This window comes from Salvelinus namaycush, chromosome 20 (assembly GCF_016432855.1).
Source record: "Salvelinus namaycush isolate Seneca chromosome 20, SaNama_1.0, whole genome shotgun sequence".
Classification (NCBI taxonomy): domain Eukaryota; kingdom Metazoa; phylum Chordata; class Actinopteri; order Salmoniformes; family Salmonidae; genus Salvelinus; species Salvelinus namaycush.
Genome location: NC_052326.1, coordinates 42,137,144 through 42,158,680, shown reverse-complemented (window position 1 = coordinate 42,158,680; position 21,537 = coordinate 42,137,144). Strand labels below are relative to the sequence as shown.

The 21,537-nt window shown below is 44.2% G+C and overlaps 1 protein-coding gene across 1 annotated transcript in view; it reads right to left on the bottom strand.

Moving 5' to 3' along the window:
• rhobtb3 (Rho related BTB domain containing 3) overlaps window positions 1–21,183 on the bottom strand; it is a 30,474-nt gene extending 9,291 nt beyond the window's left edge. The window contains exons 1-5 of the mRNA XM_039015521.1: window positions 21,019–21,183; window positions 10,043–10,235; window positions 6,448–6,605; window positions 5,902–6,010; window positions 4,035–4,439 (exon numbers count right to left, since the gene is read on the bottom strand). Coding sequence (XP_038871449.1) covers window positions 4,035–4,439; window positions 5,902–6,010; window positions 6,448–6,605; window positions 10,043–10,235; window positions 21,019–21,183 — 1,030 coding nt within the window. The remainder of the gene's footprint in view (window positions 1–4,034; window positions 4,440–5,901; window positions 6,011–6,447; window positions 6,606–10,042; window positions 10,236–21,018) is intronic.
• Between the last annotated feature and the right edge of the window lie 354 nt (window positions 21,184–21,537).

Sequence of the window (21,537 nt, the reverse complement as noted above, 5' to 3'; positions counted from 1 at the left end):
CGACAACACCTTTTCCCCCTAAGGAGGCTGAAAAGATTTGGCATGGGCCCTCAGTTCTACAGCTGCAACATTGAGAGCATCTTGACTGGCTGTATCACCACTTGGTGTGGCAACTTCTCAGCATCGGACCGCAAGGCACTACAGAGGGTAGTGTGTACGGCCCAGTACATCACTGGGGCCGAGCTCCCTGTCACCCAGGACCTCTATACCAGGCAGTGTCAGAGGAAGGCCCTAACATTTTTCAAAGATTCCAGCCACCCAAGTCAAAGCCTGTTCTCTCTGCTACCGCACGGCAAGCGGTACCAGAGCGCAAAGTCTGGGATCAAAAGGCTCCTGAACAGCTTCTACCCCAAGCCATCAAACTGCTGAACAATTAATTAAATGGCTACTCAGATTTTCAGTTTTTCACTACTATCTACAGGATCAAAAGTATGTGGACAGCTGCTCGTCGAACATCTCATTACAAAATCATGGGCAGTAACATTGAGTTGATCCTCCCTTTGCTGCTATAACAGCCTCCTCTCTTCTGGGAAGGCTTTCCACTAGATGTTGGAACATTGCTGCGGGGACTTGCTTCCATTTAGCCACAAGGACATTAGTGAGGTTGGGCGATTAGACCTGGCTCACAGTCTGCGTTCCAATTCATCCCAAAGGTGTTCGATGGGGTCAAGGTCTAGACCTCGCTTTGTGCACGGGGGCATTGACATGCTGAAACAGGAAAGGGCCTTCCCCAAACTGTTGCCACAAAGTTGGAAGCACAGAATCGTCTAGAATATCATTGTATGCTGTAGCATTAAGATTTCCCTTCACTGAAACTAAAGGGCCTAGCCCGAACCATGAAAAACAGCCCCCATACCATCATTCCTCCTCTACCAAACTTTACAGTTGACATCCAGGCAGGTAGGGTTCTCCTGGCATCTGCCAAACCCAGATTTGTACGAAGGACTGCCAGATGGTGAAGAGTGATCCATCACTTCAGAGAACGTGTGTTCAATGCTCCATAGTCCAATGGCGGCAAAATTTACACCACTCCAGCAGATGCTTGGCATTGCACATCGTGATCTTAGGCTTGTGTGCGGCTGCTCGGCCATGGAAACCCATTTCAGGAAGCTCGAACAGGTCTTGTGCTGACGATGCTGCCAGAGGAAGTTTGTAACACGGTAGTGAGTGATGCAACTGAGGACAGACAATTTTTACACGCTACGTGCTCCAGCACCCTGCGGTCCCATTCTGTGAGCTTGTGTGGCCTACCACTTTGTGGCTGAGCCGTTGTTGCTCCTAGACTTTTCCACTTCACAATAACAGCACTTACAGTTGACTGGGGCAGCTCTAGTAAGGCAGAAATTTGACAAACTGACCAGTCGGAAAGGTAGCATCCTATGACGGTACTATGTTGAAAGTCACTGAGCTCTTCAGTAAGGCCATTCTACTAACAGTGTTTGTCTATGGAGATTGCATGGCTGTGTGCTCAAGTTTATACACCTGTCAGCAACAGGTGTGGCTGAAATAGCCAAATCCAATAATTTGAAGAGGTGTCCACGTACTTTTGTATATATAGTGTACATGTACATTGATTAAAGTACTATCACCTAACCTAAATGTACATATTACCTCAATCATTCACCCAACTACTTTGTACCCCAGTACACTGACTCGGTACCAGTGCTCCTTGTATACAGCCTGTAAATAGCCTCGTTATTGTTATTTTATTGTGTATTTTATTATTTCATTTTTATCTATTTGATAATTTTATTTTTAACTGCATTGTTGGGAAAGTATACACTTGTTGTATTCGGCACGTGACAAATAAAATTAGAAACACACAGAATGGAGACTGCAGATAGTCGTAGCAGTAGGTTTCATACAGTGATGGTAAATGATCCATTGTAAAAGAAGACAACATTATCTCACTTACAGTGGGCTCCAAAATTACTGGCACCCCTGACTGGCAATGCACAAACAATACTTAAAAAAATATAAACAATATAATTATAGAGAAACTCAAAATACCAACATGTGAAAAATACTGTACTTTATTAATGTTTCAATGGAACCCAACAAAATAATTAATTGATTTAATTAAAAATCAATGTCTTCCAAATCAAGGTTTCAAAATGAATGGCACCCTTAAATATTATTGTAAATAACATCTACCAAAATTAAACCAGGAATTAAATTCCACTTATTTAAGTGTATCTAAGTGTCAAGGAACTACGTATATTGAGCCATTACATCACTTCCTTTTTTGCTAGGTTATAAAAATGAGGTAACACGCATGCAATATCCCTTTGTCATCCAACATCATGAAGAAAACAAAAGAACTGGCAGTTCAAAAAAGACAGATGGTCGTAGACCTTCATTAATCTGGTAATGACTACAAGAAGATCCACAAACGACTGAATATACCACTGAGCAGTGTTGGGGCAATTATTAAAAATTTTAAAAGATATGGAACAGTTGAAAACCTCACGGGTAGAAGACGCAAATGCATTTTGCCCCCCAGGATAGGGAGGGGTGTCACGATCGTCTTGAGGACAATGAGTGGACCAAGGCGCAGCGTGTGAAAAATACATCTTCTTTTATTTGGAAGACGAAAACGAACTAAAACAAAACAACAAACGTGAAGCTATAAAAGACTAAGTGCTAACATGCAACATAGACATAGACAATTACCCACAAAAGCCTACTGCCTATGGCTGCCTTAAATATGGCTCCCAATCAGAGACAATGAATGACAGCTGTCTCTGATTGAAAACCATTCAGGCAACCATAGACATACCTAGACACCTACACTCAAACACAAACCCATCTACTCTACCTAAACCCCCTATACCATACAACCACCCAAGACGAGACAAAAACACACAAACATCCCCCCTGTCACACCCTGACCTAACCAACCTATTACAGAAAACAAAGATAACAAAGGCCAGGGCGTGACAAGGGGGATCGTGAGAAAAGCAACAAAATCCCCAAGAATCACTGTGAAAGAATTGCAGGCCTTGGTGGCGTCTTGGGGTCACCAGATTTAAAAAAGCACTATCAGACACCACCTCCACAACCACAGGCTCTTTGGAAGGGTTGCCAGAAGAAAGCCCTTAATGACCCCAAGACACAGACGCAAGCGCTTGGAGTTTGCCAAACGTAATTTAAATTATGATTGGAAGAAGGTGCTCTGGTCAGATGAGACCAAAATTGAACGTTTTGGTCAGATACAGCATCAGCATGTTTGGCGTCGAAACAGAGATGCATACAAGGAGAGGCACCTCATACACACGGTGAAATATGGAGGGCGGTCAGTGATGTTTTGGGGCTGTTTTAATTCCAGAGGTCCAGGGGCACTGGTTAAGACTGATGGCATAATGAATTCCACCAAGTACCAGGCAATTTTGGCTGACAATCTGGTTGCCTCTGCCAGAAGGCTGGGACTTGGCCGTAGGTGGACTTTCCAACAAGACAATGACCCAAAACATACCTCAAGATCCACACAGAAATGGTTCTGTGACAACAAAATCAATGTTCTGCCATGGCCATCTCAGTCGCCGGACCTCAATCCAATCGAAAACCTGTGGGCTGAGTTGAAGAGGGCAGTTGATAAGCACAAATCCAAGAATGTGAAGGATCTTGAAAGGATCTGCATAGAGGAATGGTCCAAAATCCCTCCAAATGTGTTCCTTAACCTTGTCAAACATTACAGGAAAAGACCATGCTGTTATCCTTGCCAGAGGTGGTGGCACTAAGTACTAAATGAGGAGTGCCAATAATTATGAAACCTTGATTTTGGTTAAATGTATTTTGTATTAAATAATTGTATGATTTTGGTGGGTTCCATTGAAACATTAAAGTACAGTATTTCTCACATGTTGGTATTTTGAGTTTATCTCTATAATTATATTGTTTATATTTTTTTAAGTATTGTTTGTGCATTGCCAGTCAGGGGTGCCAGTAATTTTGGAGCCCACTGTAGCTACAGCCTCGCTTTCTATCTCTGCTCCATGTGCTTATAGCAAACAGCACTTGAACCAGTAGTTTACCTCGGTATAGGAACATGAGCGTCTCCCACAGGCACAGGCACAGCAGCGGGTCCTTTACCACCAGGCGTGATAGCCGTCCAGCCAGATGCCCATCAGGCCGCAACCCATCCTCTTTGCCCAGACCCCCATCCCAGGTGGAGAGCAGTGATGGGGGTCCCCCGTCTCCCCGGCCGTCCCCCCGGCAGGCGCAACGAGAGATGGGCCTCTCCCTGGCCTTGGGCCCCAGCAACAGCTGTCTGAAGTAGGGGCTGACAGCACAGAGGACGGCGGCATGCCCCCAGCCCAGCTCCTTCCCAGAGTCCCCAGCGTAGAAGGCTACATCGGCAAACTGGACGCCGCGCTCCAGCAGCCACTGTAGGTCCTGAGAGAAGCTGGACTCCTCCACTCGGATGGGCGGAAGACGTGCTGGATGGATGGATGGCGAGAGGGAGAGAAAGAGAGAGATTAGAGAGTTGGGCGAGGGGATGAGGGAAAAGCAGAGTATTAGCTGGAAGGTAAACAGAGACAGTGTTAAGGTAAATCAATGTCCTATTATAATCCTATTTCTGCTTAATCCACGCTGCACCCCTGTGCACCTCATCACTTTTTTATTGCCACTCAGTTTTAGCCTGGTTTACAGGAAAGCTTCTCCAGGAATCAATGCACTTCATATTTAATGGATGTTGCACTACAGAGCGAGAGAGAGTTAAGTAGAGTTGGACGGGCCCCAGGCAAGCCACCCACCCACCTACTTTGACAGTGCTGCTCTTCGCTGTCAATCACCAAGTCAAAGTTCATCAAACATAGTGGCTAAATGGCAAGGCTGCTATATTTAGTATGTTTACTGTAGCTTAGCCGTGTGCTCTGTACATGAACACAGATAGGTGTAGTATTTGTACTACACATTCACAGGAATAAACAAACAAAGAATGAACCCTATAGGGTGAGGGGCTGACTAAAATATCATTCTAAACTTTGATAAAGCAGTGAAAGTTTATGTTCTATATTGAGAAAAGGAAGCAAATGTGCAATCACAGTTTGCTACAACCAAAATGTGATCATCTACTGAAGCTTAAGATACAGCGACAAAGTTTAAACAACGTTTCAACCAGCATGATATGATCTTCGTCAGGTCACCTGTATAATGATGTATTTTCACTAACCTTCAGTCGAAGATCCCATTTGGGCAGGAAACTCCCCAATTATTTATTCAGCTCCTCTGGCATGTTTGGATATGCGCAATTACTCTCTTTTCATAATTCCTAATTAATCTCATGAGCTAAAAATAGTCCTGATATTCTCATCTCAGATCTCACAGATCTTGAATCCATGCTAAATAAATCCCCCAAAAGTAAGGTATCTATTAGATTGGTCCAGCTGTATACATTTTGTAATTTGACTATTCTGTGTCTACTATACATTTGGTTAAAACACCCAACTGTGTAATTGATTGGTTAAAATGTAGTCACATATAGTTGGGTGATTATCAGAAGAAAAAATATATGTATAATTCAAAACATCTAGTGGCATGTTTATAACAACAGTAGCATGTGCAGGGAGAACAAGAAAGGGTTGAGAATTAAACCCCGAGGAACACCACAAGTAAAGTTGATATAATAGAAAGGGTTGAGAATTATACCCTGAGGAACACCACAAGTAAAGTTGATATAATAGAAAGGGTTGAGAATTATACCCTGAGGAACACCACAAGTAAAGTTGATATAATAGAAAGGGTTGAGAATTAAACCCCGAGGAACACCACAAGTAAAGTTGATATAATAGAAAGGGTTGAGAATTATACCCTGAGGAACACCACAAGTAAAGTTGATATAATATACACATAGAACTGATTTAAAGTTGCCCCTATTCTAGTATTACAGTCTCTCACCTGGTTGTTCCAGATGAGGGGGGCGGGGCTCATTCAGCTTGTTGCCACGCCTCTTTTCTGGACGGTCGTTGGCCTTCTGCTTCAAACATTGAATCATGAAGTACTCCAGCTGAATACATACACAAACACACCCTAGTTAGCATAAACATACACACCAAGATAAAATTGTGACATAATTAAAACATTTTATAATCACACAGCATCCAGTCCCATTCTTATCTCCACTAGCACTATGGCCAATAACATAATACTCTGGCATCTAAATCAGGGATGAGCAAATTCAGTCCTCAGGGGCTGGAGTGGTGTGACACTGTTTCCCGACCCCTAGCAAACACAGCTAATTGCATTCTATACTGAAGATCATATGATTAGTTGATTAATGGAGTTAGCTGGGGCAAAGGTTTGACACCAATCAGGCCCCTGAGGCCTGGCATTGCATCCCTGCTCTACATCATCAATGATGAATGATAACATTGATCACACACCAGTCATAAATCACACCATCAAACAATGATCACTTCATAACTGGCAGATGCCGACACTCACCACGCTGCCAAAGTAGCGGCTCACAAAGACATGGTTGAGGGAGGGTAGCTCCAGATAAGTGGCCCCCAGGTCCCTAGAGAGCTGCAGGCCCTCGCTGTGGGGGACGCAGCTGCTCCAGTCTGATGCACATAGGGGGCATGTGCAGGGGGGCCCCTCATCTAGACAGTGAGAGGACAGGAGAGGTGAGTGAGACAGGATGAAATGTACCTCCTCTAAATGTCCACCACAGGAGGCTGCTGAGGGGAGGACAGCTCATAATAATGGCCGGAACAAAGCGAATGGAATGACATCAAACACCTGGAAACCATGTGTTAGATGTATTTGATACCATTCCACAAATTCCGCTCCAGCCATTACCACAAGCCCGTCCTCCCCAATTAAGGTGCCACCAACTTCCTGTGATGTACACACACTCAGTGCACAAAAACACGGTACCACCCACAAAACTTCCAGCAGAAAATCTCACGATTATATGTTATCCATCATAGATATAAGCACATACTGACATTCAGATGGATTTACAATGTATGCATAGACATACCCTGCATATGCATACTTCAGCCTACATGCAGAGAGACAAAGTCAGAGAGCGAGAATATAAAGAAAAAATTACGCATCTATCAGAATCCTAAATGTGTACTTGTAAGCACAGCAGTGTTCTAGAATATTGGACCGTTCATACTTTTTGAATTCTCAGTGCGGTGTAGCAATTTCTCCAACAGTCACCCCATTCAAATTAATAGAGGACACGTACGCAGAGCCGTGTTGGTTGGGATTTTTGGGGAGGTGTGCATTTGGGCTTTTGAGTCCCTTGCGGATGGTGGACTCAGAGCCACACAGCTATGTCACAATGGGAAGCCGGATTATCGCATCTCTGCGTCTGTGAACTCTGGATTACATTTAAGAGGGAAATGTAGGGAGAAGTAAAAAGACGCGGTGAAGGAGCTAGAGAGCGAGACAGAGTGGGGCGGTCTGCTCAGTGCCAAATGCAAGGAATAAATCACTCTGCTAATAAAACTGCAGGCATAGAGTGAAAGGTAGACACTGTCTGTTGTGCGTTTGTGCGTGTGTGTGTGATGTGTGCTGCAATGATTTTGCCCTAAGTCACCTAACCAAGGCAACAGGAAACAACTGCACACAGCTGTCATCCACCACATTCATTTGGGGATAGCTTTAGCACAGACAATAAAGCAGTGACAAAACAATACAAAAACAGGGTGTCAGATCTACCACCATCCCACAAGCCCCCTCTCTCACCACCAAAGAGTTATCAAATACTATTATGATCTTGCAATGAAGCTCTGGCAAGATCTTAAAGCATCTCACCAAGCTAAAAATAACCCATCATGAATGTGGTGTATTCGTTTACACCACTGAAATAAAAAAGATGGGGACACACAGAAGCATAGACATTAAAGTGGGCATGATGGTTAATACTTTGCTAGTTTAACACCACTGACCTGGGTGATACCAGGTGTCACTGTACCACACAAAGTTTGTGTGGGTGTGTGTGTCAGGGTTTGGACTGTTTGTTGTTTAAACCATGAAGACACATTACTTAGATGCAAAAGCCTGGGGCCTGTTTGAGATTTAATCATAAAATGAGAATCATCCTCTTAACTGAAAAGACAAATCCACTCCTTCAGCCATTTCCTCTGCTCCTACAGTATGTAATGTAGCCATACTTTCAAAAGACACAAAATGCTATAGATTATATTTTTGGATGATATTAGTTTAGTTTCAGTTTATTGCATCGTAACAGAGTTATGTCAGATGGCATTAACATGGTTGGAAGCCATAACCTATTATGACTGGTGTGAGAGGCCTCATACCCAGTCAATGTCAGTGTTTCTAAAAGTGCTTTGAGTGAACCATTGACTGCAATGGATTGTAAGACTGCCGAGCAAAACTTCCCCACTCGACTCATTATACAAAATGTAATCTTTATTTAACCAGGCAGATTAATAAAGACAATGACAACCTGGCATGTGGTAAGTACATGGCAGTGGAGGATCCTCAGATGAGGAAGGGGAGGACCATCCTCCTCAGTGAATTTAATAAAAAATACACATTTTAAAACATTTAAAAAGTTCAACTTTTTAGATAAAACTATACTAAATATAATCACGTCACCAAATAATTGATTAAAACACACTATTTTCCAAATAAGGTCTGCAGTAGCCTCAACAGCACTCTACAGAGTAGCACCATGGTGTAGCCGGAGGACAGATAGCTTCTGTCCTCCTCTGAGTACATTGACTTCAATACAAAACCTAGGAGGCTCACGTTTCTCACACCCTGCCATAGACTTACACTGTAATTATGATAACTTCCGGAGGACATCCTCCAACCTATCAGAGCTCTTGCAGCATGAACTGACATGTTGTCCACCCAATCAAAGGATCAGAGAATGAATCTAGTACTGAAAGCATAAGCTACAGCCAACTAGCACTGCAGTGCATAAAATGTGGTGGGTAGTTGACTCAGGGGAGATAAAGAAAATAGTTGAACAGTTTTTAACAAATGAATTTATTCCTAAATGAAGGAGAAGCAAGAGAGAAATAGAGAGAGAGAGAGAGAGAGAGTGTCATTTTTTTCAGTTTCACTTACTTAGCTAGCTAATGCAGCTAGCTAGTTTAGCCTACAAAAACACCCTGCTCAAACAGAGCATGTTGCTATGTTAGCTAGCTGGCTATGACTATCCAACAAAAGCTTTTGGTTTAACTAATTTATTGCCACCGGGGCCTGCCGGGGTAACTGCTTACTGACTGTACACTGTAACGTTACTGCATGATTGTAGCGAGTTCACGTTAGTTCTATTAGCCTAGCTGACTATGACGTTACTTTAGCTAATATGGTGACAACGATCTAGGCTGTGTGTAGCGGTTTGGCTTGGAAAAGATTTTCCGCTTGGTCCCATAAAGCTGATGTGTTGTGCATTGAAGTCCACAGGCGATGGGAAGAGGTGAAAGGAGGAGAGTGCATAATGTAGACGCAAGAAGGAATACAACGTGGCTGCTATGAAACTGTGAACTGTGTGTGCGTGTGATCAGGGGTGTATTCATTCCGCCAATTCTGTTGAAAAACGTTTCTTCGACAGAAGCAAACGGCACAAAACGGGGATAAACATACCTGAATTTGTCCAATAGAAACTCTTGTTTGCAACTGTAGGGCTAAGGATTACACCCTAGATCAGCTAGATGCAGGCAAGAGTGTGCAAGGCGGTATTGAATGTCACTGTCTGTCCATGTGTCACTGTTTGTCACCTCAAATGTGTCTCTCAACCTGTGTGCAACTACGTTGTAAACTTTCATTCATAGGCTAGGTTGTTGCAACCTCATGATGGGTATAGGGAACATTTTATGTAGTGTAGTAGCCTAAACCTATCGCTGTTACATTTAACTGGGTGAATGGAATATGATGACAGTCACCCAATATGTTGTAATAGAAATAAGGCCATGCTCATGAAAAAAATTGTCCTCCCTCATCTGAAACGGCACTGACCGTCACTGGTACACGGCAATAAAAAATATAGCACAAGAACACAACAGGACAAAATGGTGTTGTGGTCGAGGATAGACCAATGTTATCTCACCGTTTAGGCGGGCGCCCACAGCAACCAGAATAACAGGCATGCCCCAGTGGTGTAGGAGGGGGCGAAGTCTAGGGGCGTATCCGTTGCGCACTTGCTGGAAGGCCAGCTTGTCGTTGACCGAGTACTTGATAACAAGGATGTCAGCCTGTTCTAGAACGCTCCGCACGCTGGCCCAGTCACTGTCCAACAGATCCTGTCCACACACACACCAATCTCATTAGTAATGCATGAACATTATAGGGGACATTTCCCGGACCCAGATTAAGCCTCATCCTGGACTAAAAAGAAATGCAAATTGAGACTTGCAATCAGTCTCCATCAGACCTGGGTTCAAATATTTTGGAAATCATTTCAATTTCCTTAGTTGTGCTTGATTCAGCTTGCCTGTCTTAAAGGAACCAATAGAGTGGCCTCAAAAAGTTATACCCCACCCATCTGATACTGCAGGCAGGCTAAAGCCAACGCTCACATATTTAAGAGATTTCAAATAGAATTTGAACCCAGGTCTGGCCTAAACCAAACAGGCCCCAAAGGTTTTATACTGGAAAAAGATTGAAAATAGTAACAGTAGCTGTGGTATGCTTAATTACATGCTATCTCATCTACGCCCTCAGAGAAGTGGTTAGATTTGTTCCGCTGCCCTTGCTAAAAACGGTTTTGGAATTCAAAATGCGGTTACATCTCAAGAGCACGCGTCACAATCAAGCCAGCCGGGTAAACAAACATCAACAGTGGCTGGCAGAGTGACTCACTAACTCCTTTATGATGACAATGGTCTTGTGACAAAACAAAGGCCTTTCTTCCCTGCCTGCTTATTGGACTGGCTTGGCTTGGCCCCTGATAACCTCCGTCTGTCTCCACTAATCAAATCTATCCTGAAAGGGAAAAGATTAGCCATCGTTGTGGAGAAGACAATGGTCTGCCTATTTCCAGCCATTCTAAACATTTTGTCATGGGGTGCAGAGAAAATGTTGCAGTTTTAAAACATATTTTCTTGCAATTCTATACATTTTACCATGTCTAATGTGTACTCGTGATATTTGAGTGACTTGAACATTACTACAAAATCTATGGGCTAAAAAACCTAGCTACAAAACGTAGCTGACAATGCCTAGTTGATCTGGACATTTATGACAAGTTATAAATAGCTCTCTAAGGTGCTTCATTCTATAGCTAGAGGACTCCTAATATCTCTAGGATACATCTCCAGGAGTGATAAGTATATTTTTTGTCTTTATCTGTTGTTGTTTAGTACTGTCTTTTCATTTGCAAGGGCCATCCACTTTAACTGCTGCCTGACTTCACAGTAGCCTACTTGATGTGTGAACTGCTGACCGCTCATAACATCAACCAGGAATAAGGTGCAGGGCACTTTGTGACTTGTTTTGGTAATCAGTTGCTGTATTGGAGGGGGAGTGGTTTCTCCTCTCCTAGGCAATCATCAATTAATACTGGGAGCTTTGCTCTTCACCTCTGCTAGGCAATTAGCAATTAGTGTTAGTACTTCAGTCTCCCCTGGTTGCTCAGCAGCAGCTGTAAGAGGCGGTCTCATCGGAAATACTAAGACCGTTGGGAAAACAAATACTGCGCTGTGAAGTTATTTGAGGAAGGAAAGAGAGGAAGGCTCCACACCACTCTCTCACTTATCTTGCCTAGTACCTAGTTACACTACATGACCAAAAGTATGTGGACACCTGCTCGTCGAACATCTCATTCCAAAATCATGGGCTTTAATATGGATTTGGTCCCCCCTTTGCCGCTATAACAGCCTCCACTCTTCTGGGAAGGCTTTCCACTAGATGTTGGAACATTCCTGTGGGGACTTACTTCCATTCAGCCACAAGAGCATTAGTGAGGTCGGGCACTGATGTTGGGCGATTAGGCCTGGCTTGCAGTCATCGTTCCAATTCATCCCAAAGGTGTTTGATCGGGTTGAGGTCAGGGCTCTGTGCAGGCCAGTCAAGTTCTTCCACATCCATCTCGACAGACCATTTCTGTATGGACCTCGCTTTGTGCACAGGGGCATTGTCATGCTGAAACAGGAAAGGGCCTTCCCCAAACTGTTGCCACAAAGTTCTAGACAAATCGTCTAGAATGTCATTGTATGCTGTAAAGTTAAGATTTCCCTTCACTGGAACTAAGAGGCCTAGCCCGAACCATGAAAAACAGCTCCAGAACATTATTCCTCCTCCACCAAACTGTACAGTTGGCACTATGCAGTTGGGCAGGTAGCGTTCTTCTGGCATCTGCCATTCTCAGATTCATTCGTCGGACTGCCAAATGGTGAAGTGTGATTCATCCCTCCAGAGAACGTTTCCACTGCCCCGGTAAGCTGGTAACTGGTAAGCTTTACACCCCTCCAGCCGACGCTTGGCATTGCACATGGTGATGTTAGGCTTGTGTGCGGCTGCTCGGCCATGGAAACCCATTTCATAAAGCTCCCAACGAACAGGTCTTGTGCTGACATTGCTACCAGAGGAAGTTTGGAACTCGGTAGTGAGTGTTGCAACTGAGTACAGACGATTTTTACACGCTACGTGCTTCAGCATTCGGCAGTCCTGTTCTGTGAGCTTGTATGGCTTACCACTTCGTGGCTGAGCCGTTGTTGCTCCTAGATGTTTCCACTTCACAATAACGTCACTTACAGTTGAGCGGGCAGCTCTAACACTGACTTGATGTGAAGGTGGCATCCTATGACAGTGCCACGTTGAAAGTCACTGAGCTCTTCAGTACGGGTCTTTTTTTTTTTTTTTAAACCTTTATTTAACTAGGCAAGTCAGTTAAGAACAAATTCTTATTTACAATGACAGCCTACCAAAAGGCCTACTGCGGGTACGGGGGCCTGGGATAAAAAATAAATACAATATAAATATAGGACAAAACACATCAACAAGAGAGACAACACTACATAAAGTGAGACCTAAGACAACAACATAGCATGGTAGCGACACAACATGGTAGCAGCACAAAACATGGTGCAAACATTGGGCACAGACAACAGCACAAAGGGCAAGAAGGTAGAGACAACAATACATCCGTCAAAGCAGCCACAACTGTCAGTAAGAGTGTCCGTGATTGAGTCTTTTAATGAAGAGATTGAGATAAAACTGTCCAGTTTGAGTGTTTGTTGCAGCTCGTTCCAGTCCCTAGCTGCAGCGAACTGAAAAGACGAGCGACCCAGGGATGTGTGTGCTTTGGGGACCTTTAACAGAATGTGACTGGTAGAACGGGTGTTGTATGTGGAGGATGAGGGCTGCAGTAGATATCCCAGATGGGGGGAGTGAGGCCTAAGAGGGTTTTATAAATAAGCATCAACCGGTGGGTCTTGCGACGGGTATAGTTTACAGAGGAGTATAGAGTGCAGTGAAGTGTCCTATAAGGAGCATTGGTGACAAAACTGATGGCCGAATGGTAAAGCACATCTAGCCGCTCGAGAGCACCCTTACCTGCCGATCTATAAATTATGTCTCCGTAATCTAGCATAGGTAGGATGGTCATCTGAATCAGGTTTAGTTTGGCAGATGGGGTGAAAGAGGAGTGATTACGATAGAGGAAACCAAGTCTAGATTTATCTTTAGCCTGCAGCTTTGATATGTGCTGAGAGAAGGACAGTGCACCGTCTAGCCATACTCCAAGTACTTGTATGAGGTGACTACCTTAAACTCTTAACCCTCAAAGGTAGTAATAACACCTGTGGGAAGAGGGGCATTCTTATTACCAAACCACATGACCTTTGTTTTGGAGGTGTTCAGAACAAGGTTAAGGATTGAGAAAGCTTGTTGAACACTAAGAAAGCTTTGTTGTTGAGCATTTAACACAAAATCCAGGGAGGGGCCAGCTGAGTATAAGACTATCATCTGCATATAAATGGATGAGAGAGCTTCCTACTGCCTGAGCTATGTTGTTGATGTAAATTGAGGAGAGCGTGGGGCCTAGGATCGAGCCTTGGGGTACTCCCTTGGTGACAGGCAGTGGCTGAGACAGCAGATTTTCTGACCTTATACACCTCACTCTTTGAGAAAGGTAGTTAGCAAACCAGGCCAAAGACCCCTCAGAGACACTAATACTCCTTAGCCGGCCCACAGGAATGGAATGGTCTACCGTATCAAAAGCTTTGGCCAAGTCAATAAAAATAGCAGCACAATATTGCTTAGATAGAATCAAGGGCAATGGTGGCTTCATTGATTAAGGTTGCAGTAACACATCCATAACCTAAGCGGAAACCAGATTGCATACCCGAGAGAATACTATAGACATCAAGAAAGCCAGTCAGTTGATTATTGACAAGTTTTTCCAACACTTTTGATAAACAGGGCAAAATAGAAATAAGTCTTTAACAGTTAGGATCAGCTTGATCTCCCTTTTAAAGGACGAACTGTGGCTGCCTTCCAAGCAATGGGAACCTCCCCAGAAAGGAGAGACAGGCGTGGCGATGATAGGGGCAGCAACCTTAAAGAAGAAAGGGTCTAAACCATCTGACCCAGATGGCTTTTTGGGGTCAAGTTTAAGGATCTCCTTTAGCATGTCGAACTCAGTGACTGCCTGCAGGGAGAAACTTTGTAACAGGGCAGGGGGAAAAGAGGGAGAAGCATCAGAGATAGTCGCATTAGAAGGGGTGGGAGATGAGGAAATGTTGGACAGGCAAGGAGGCATGGCTGAGTCAAATAGGAATCCTGACTTAATGAAGTGGTGATTAAAGAGCTCAGCCATGTGCTTTTTGTCAGTAACAACCACATCATCAACATTAAGGGACATGGGCAGCTGTGAGGAGGAGGGTTTATTCTCCAGGTCATTAACCGTTTTCCAGATCTTCTTGGGGTTAGACCCACAGAGAAAGAACTGCTCCTTTAAGTAACTAACTTTGGCCTTCCGTATAGCCTGAGTGCACCTATTTCTAATTTGCCTGAACGATAGTCAGTCAGCCTGAGTATGCGTGTACCGAACCTTTCACCAAATCCAATTCTTGAGGTGGAGAACTCTGCAAAATCACGGCCGAACCAGGGGCTGAACCTGTTTAATTCTCATTTTCTTTATGGTGGTGTGTTTGTTAACAATACCACTGAAAATATCAAATGCCATTGTCAGTAACAACCATTCTACTGCCAATGTTTGTCTATGAAGATTGCATTGCTGTGTGCTCGACTTTATACCCGTCAGCATTGTTTGTGGCTGAAATAGTCGAATCCACTAATTTGAAGGGTGTCCAAATACTTTTGTTTATATAGTGTATTTTCTGATGATTTCCTTTTGTTCTTTTGTAGCTTTGTCAACTGTATGCGTTTTATCTATACCCTGTTTGCTCCTCTCCCTGCAGGCTTTACAGACACTCCCCAGCCCTTGGCTGCAACCCTTCTATACTGAACAAAATTATAAACGCAACATGCAACAATTTTACTGAGTTACAGTTCATATGAGGAAATCAGTCAATTGAAATCAATTCATTAGGCCCTACACTAAGAATTTCATATGACAGGGAATACAGATATGCATCTGTTGGTCACAGATACCTTAATAAAAATGGGCCTCAGGATCACATCATGGTATCTCCGTGCATTCAAATTGCCATCGATAAAATGCAATTGTGTTCGTTGTCCTTAGATTATGCCTTCCCATACCATAACCCCACCGCCACCATGTGGCACTCTGTTCCCAACGTTGACATCAGCACACCGCTCACCCCCACACAACGCCATACACGTGGTCTGCGGTTGTGAGCCGAGTTGGATGTACTGCCAAATTCTCTAAATGACGTTGGAGGCGGCTCATGGTAGAGAAAATGACATTCAATTCTCTGGCAACAGCTCTGGTGAACATTCCTGCAGTCAGCATGCCAATTGCACACTCCCTCAAAACATCTGTGGCATTGTGTTGTGTGACAAAACTGCACATTTTAGAGTGGCCTTTTATTGTCCCTAGCACAAGATGCACCTGTGTAATGATCATTCTGTTTAATCAGCTTCTTGATATGCCACACCTGTCAGGTGGATGGATTATCTTGGCAAAGGAGAAATGCTCACTAACAAGGATGTAAACAAATTTATGCACAACATATGAGAGAAATACGTTTTTTGTGCATATGGAACATTTCTGGGATCTTTTATTTCACCTCATGAAACATGGGACCAACACTTTACATGTTGCGTTTATATTTTTGTTCAGTGTAATTTAGTGTATCCTATGCACACAACCCATGTGAAACTCCAGGTCTCTGGCCGTGTTTGGAACTGCCGATCTGCAGTCAAGAACGCAGAGTTCATCTCAGCCTATGCTACCCCTATGCTACCCAGTCCCTTGACTTTTTTGCCCTGACAGATCACCCCAGAGAACACTGCTACTCCAGCTGCTCTCTCTTCATCTGACTACGTTTTCCCTCATAGACCAAGAGCATCTGGTCGTTGCGGTGGTGGCACAGGGCTACTAATTTCTCATAAGTGGAGATTTTCTCTTTTCTCCCTCTTTTACCTGTCCATCTCCTCATTTGAATTCCATGCTGTCACTGTTACTTGTCTACTCAAGCATAACATTGTTATCATCTATCGCCCACCAGGTGCCCTTGGAGAGTCCCTCAATGAGCTTGACACCTTGATAAGCTAATTTCCTGACGATGGCTCACCACTCTTCGTACTTGGAGACTTCAACCTCCTGACATTTCCAGATCTCTCTTTTCCCCTCCTTACCTCTTTTGACCTCACCCTTTCCCAATCCCCTCCAATTCACAAGGCAGGCAATACGCTTGACCTCATCTTTACTAGAGTCTGTTCTCCTACTAATGTCACTGCAACCCCCTTTCAGGTCTCTGATCATTACTTTCTTTCCGTTTCTGTCTCCCTTTCTCCAATCCTAGCCACTCAGCCCCTACCCAGATGGTCATGCGCCGTCATAATCTTCGCTCTCTATCTCCCACTACTCTTCTATCCTATCATCTCTCCCTTCTGCTAAATCCTTCTCCCTCCTTTCTCCGGATTCTGTCTCTTCGACCCTACTCTCCTCCCTTTCTGCATCCTATGAGTCACTCGCACTGCCCCCTTTCCTCCCGGCCGGCTTGGCCCTCCCCTCCTGCTCCATGGCTGAGTTACTCATTGCGAACTTACAGAACAAGGCTGCAGGCATCTGAGCGAAAATGGAGGTAAACTTCCGGAGGACCTATCATCTTTTCACTTCCTCCTCTCTACCTTCTCTTCCTCTGTATCTGCTGCTAAAGCCACTTTCTATCCCTCTAAATGTCAAGGTTCTTCCTCTAACCCTAGGAAACTATTTTACACCTTCTCAACCCTTCTTAATCCTCCACCCCCTCCTTCCTCCCTCTCTGAGGATGACTTTATCAACCACTTTTTAAAAAAGGTTGACGACATCTGCTCCTCATTCACTCAGCCTATTGAGTCCACTGGTCCTGCTGACACAGAACTACCGTACGCCTTGACTTCTTTCTCCCTCTTTCTCCAGACAAAATCCTGTGACTAGTGAGGTCTGGCCGCCCAACAACCTGCCAGATTGATCCCATCCCCTCCTCCCTTCTCCAAACCATCTCTGGAGATCTTCTCACTTCTCACAAACAACAATGCAAAAACATTTACAAATATTAAAAATAAACAAAGGACATCAAGGACGACTAAAATCATAACAGCGATGCCAACTGTATATGTTTGAATGCATGTCTGGCACTATTACGTGTGTGTGTGTTCGTGTATGTGTGTATTTGAATGAGTGTGTGTGTGTATATGCATGTGTACAAACACCTGCACGGCATCAGCCTCAGGCAAACCGGCATTAGCTGTAAAAACACTGCCTCTCAATGTCATTCAAACTTACTTTTTATTATGTTTTATTTTGACTTTATTTTTGACTTTTATCTTTGACCATCATTCACAGCAACTCCACTCCCACTTGTCTCCAATTCCACCCACATCCCAACCCTCAGCTTCCCTCAGCCCATCCCACCTATCTCTGCTGGCCACCCTCTTCGGATTTCTACGCAACATATCTTTCAACTGTGCTGTGATGTTTAACGTACAATTTCAATCTATCTAATTGAATAGAATCCACAGAGTTGTTGAAGATAAATACTTTTACTAAGAGTATTAGTATATTAGTAATTGACTGACCCGGTCTCTCCAGATCTCCTAACAGTACTATTTCTAGGGTCAATTTTAGATCAATGCTATGCATTTTCAGCCATTCCTGAACCTGAGACCAGAAACAGGCTACCTGAGGGCAATACCAAAATAAATGGTCTATTGATTCTGTATTCTTAAAACAAAATCTGCAGAGCTTCAATGATTTTATGCCCCAAATATTCAACATTTTGCTGGTGGCAATAATTCTATATAATAATTTTAGCTGAAAAGCACAAGTCTTGAATCTTGTGTCGTTTTATATATCAACTCATACACCCTGTACCATGGAATCGGTACATCAAAAATCTCTTCCCAACTACTTTGCAATCTGTATGGCACAGTTGTCAACATCCTGGTCATCAAATGAAACTGGTATACTTTCCTATTTATGCCATTTTTATTCCTTCGCCAGTTTTGATCCTTTATATTGGGCAGACAGACCAGTTCCCTACCTCCTCCTCCTCCTGCCACCTGCCTCCTCCATTTTGGGGGTAATGCTGTAATCAATTGGTTGTACTCTTGGATTGAGTAGACCTTCCCATACAATTCTGATAACTCCATGAAGCACATAACTCTACCATTCCAATTTACAATATCATTTAAGAACAATATACCTTTACAAACATCTTTCTCATAAATACAGGTATTTTATCAACCAGCACATTTGAGTTCAGCCATAATATTTGTTGTAATATTTGTTCTATCTTTTCATTGGAATGAAATTGAAATTGTAGCCAGCTCTGCAATGCTTGTTTGAAAAAGAGAGAAACTTTGAAAAAGTAGCATTTTCAATTAATCGAAAATGTGACATGGTAATCTGCACAAAGGCAAAAAGGCCATTTTTAAACAATGGATTAACTTTTCTTAGTAATCTACTTGAGAACCATTTAGGGTTCAAGTAAAACGTTTGAATAAGTGAAGCTTTTAGAGAGAGGTGTAGTGCTTTTATATTTAATAACCTCAACCCACCCAATTCCTATTCATTATATAGATAGGCATGCTTTATCCTGTATCCCTTCTTTTTTTTCTTTCCAAATCACTTGAGAATGCTGTCTCTGATCAACTCTCTCATTATCTCTCTCAGAACGATCTTCTTGAACCTAACCAGTCAGGCTTCAAGACGTGCCACACAACTGAGATTGCTCTTCTCTGTGTCACAGAGGCTCTCCGCACTGCCGAAGCTGACGCTCTTTCCTCATCCTCCTAGATCTATCCACTGCCTTCGAGAAACGTGAACCATCAGATCTTCCTCTCCACCCTCTCAGGGCTGGGCGTCTCAGGCTCTGCACACTCTTCGATTGCATCCTACCTGGCAGGCCACTCCTACCAGGTGATGTGGAGAGGATCTGTGTCTGCACCACGTATTCTCATTACTGGTGTCCCCCAGGGCTCGGTTCTATGCCCTCTTCTTTTTATACACCAAGTCACTCGGCTTTGTCATATCCTCACATGGTCTCTCCTATCATTGCTATGCGGATGACACTCAACTACTTTTCTCCCCCCCCCCCCCCCCAGGTGGCAACATGCATCTCTGCGTGCCTGGCAGGTATCTCAGCTTGGGTGTCACCACCTCAAGCTCAACCTTCACAAAACCGAGCATCTCTTCCTCCCAGGGAAAGCCTGCCCGCTCAAAGACCTCTCCATCACGGTTGACAACTCCCCAGTGTCGCCCTCCCAGAGTGCAAAGAACCTTGGCGTTACCCTGGACAACACCCTGTCATTCTCTGCAAACATCAAAGCAGTGACTCGCTCCTGCAGGTTCATGCTCTACAACATCCGTAGAGTACGACCCTACCTCACACAGGAAGCGGTGCAGGTCCTAATCCAGACACTTGTCATCTCCAGTCTGGACTTCTGCCAACTCGCTGTTGGCTGGGCTCCCTGCTTGTGCATCAAACCCCTGCAATTTATCCAGAACACAGCAGCCTGCCTGCTTTTCAACCTTCCCAAGTTCTCCCATGTCACCCCACTCCTCTGCACACTCCACTGGCTACCAGTCGAAGCTCACATCCAATACAAGACTATGGTGCTTGCCTACGGAGCAGCCAGAGGAACTGCCCCTACACCCACAAACCCTATACCCCAACCCGAGCACTACGTTCTGCGACCTCTGGTCTCTTGGCCCTCCCACCCCTACAGGAAGGCAGCTCCCGCTCAGCCCAGTCCAAGCTCTTCTCTGTCGTGGCACCCCAATGGTGGAACCAGCTTCCCCCTGAATCTAGGACAGCAGATTCCCATCTTCCAAAAGCACCTGAAACCCTAACTCTTCAAAGAGTTTCTTAAATAATCCCCTTTCTCACCCCCCCCACTTATTAATTTTTTTCCTAAACCAACACTTGCACTTCACTCTACCCCCCCCCCATTCTAGCTGGGATTTTGCTGATATGTGGTTGTCCCACCTAGCTATTTTAAGATGAATGCACTAAATGTTAGTCGCTCTGGATAAGAGCGTCCGCTAAATGACTAAAATGCAAATGAGAAGAGAAAAACTGATGATGCACTATCCAATTTCGAAATTGCACCTTGTGCATTCTACTATTACAACTTTCAAGAGTAAGTTAAATGCCGGACTGAGTTCATTTGCAAAAAAAATAAAACACTCCCATAGGGGACGACGCTTGTCTGTTTTAACTCTCAATAATTTCTTATCACATTACAGAACTGTGCAAGTCATTTGGTCTCTCACTTGCAACACTCTCAAACCCTATTTCTTGTACTCCCCCTTTTCCAGCCCCCCTTCCCTTTACTCTATCACAGCCCCCCACACACTCACCCACCCTAACAGCTCCAGGGCCAAACCTACATAACAACCCTCTGACTCACCACACACACACACACACACACACACACACACACACACACCCAGCTAGGGCAGTCCTGCACCACCACAGTGACGTCTCCAAACACGCGGGATGTGTACTCCATGAAGGCCGAGTTGGACAGACTGCTCTCCTCAGGTCCTCCAGCCACAGCTCCATGGCCCAAGTAGCTCCACAGCAGGCCCCCCTGGAGCTGGCCCTGACCCATGGCCTCTTCCCCGGGCCTCACTCCCCCAGGGCACTCGCTGCCCAGCGCAACAATATGAATGGACCTGTAAGCAAAGCACACCAGCGGGGGACACAGTGAAAGTCGGAACCTGGTACACCATGGGGGTGAATGTCATGTGTCTCTCAAATGCATTGTTGAATGCAGCAAAGGAGGGAATGTAATTTAGGGGGAAAGTGTGGTGAACATGTCTCTAATGCTGTACCTGTGAGGGATGCAGCAAGGAGGAAATTAAGAAGTGCATTTTTCCCTTATTATACATGTCTATCACGGAGACAATGCATCACGTTGTGTCATTGAGCGAATGACACTTGACAGGCGATGCTCCGTCTGAAT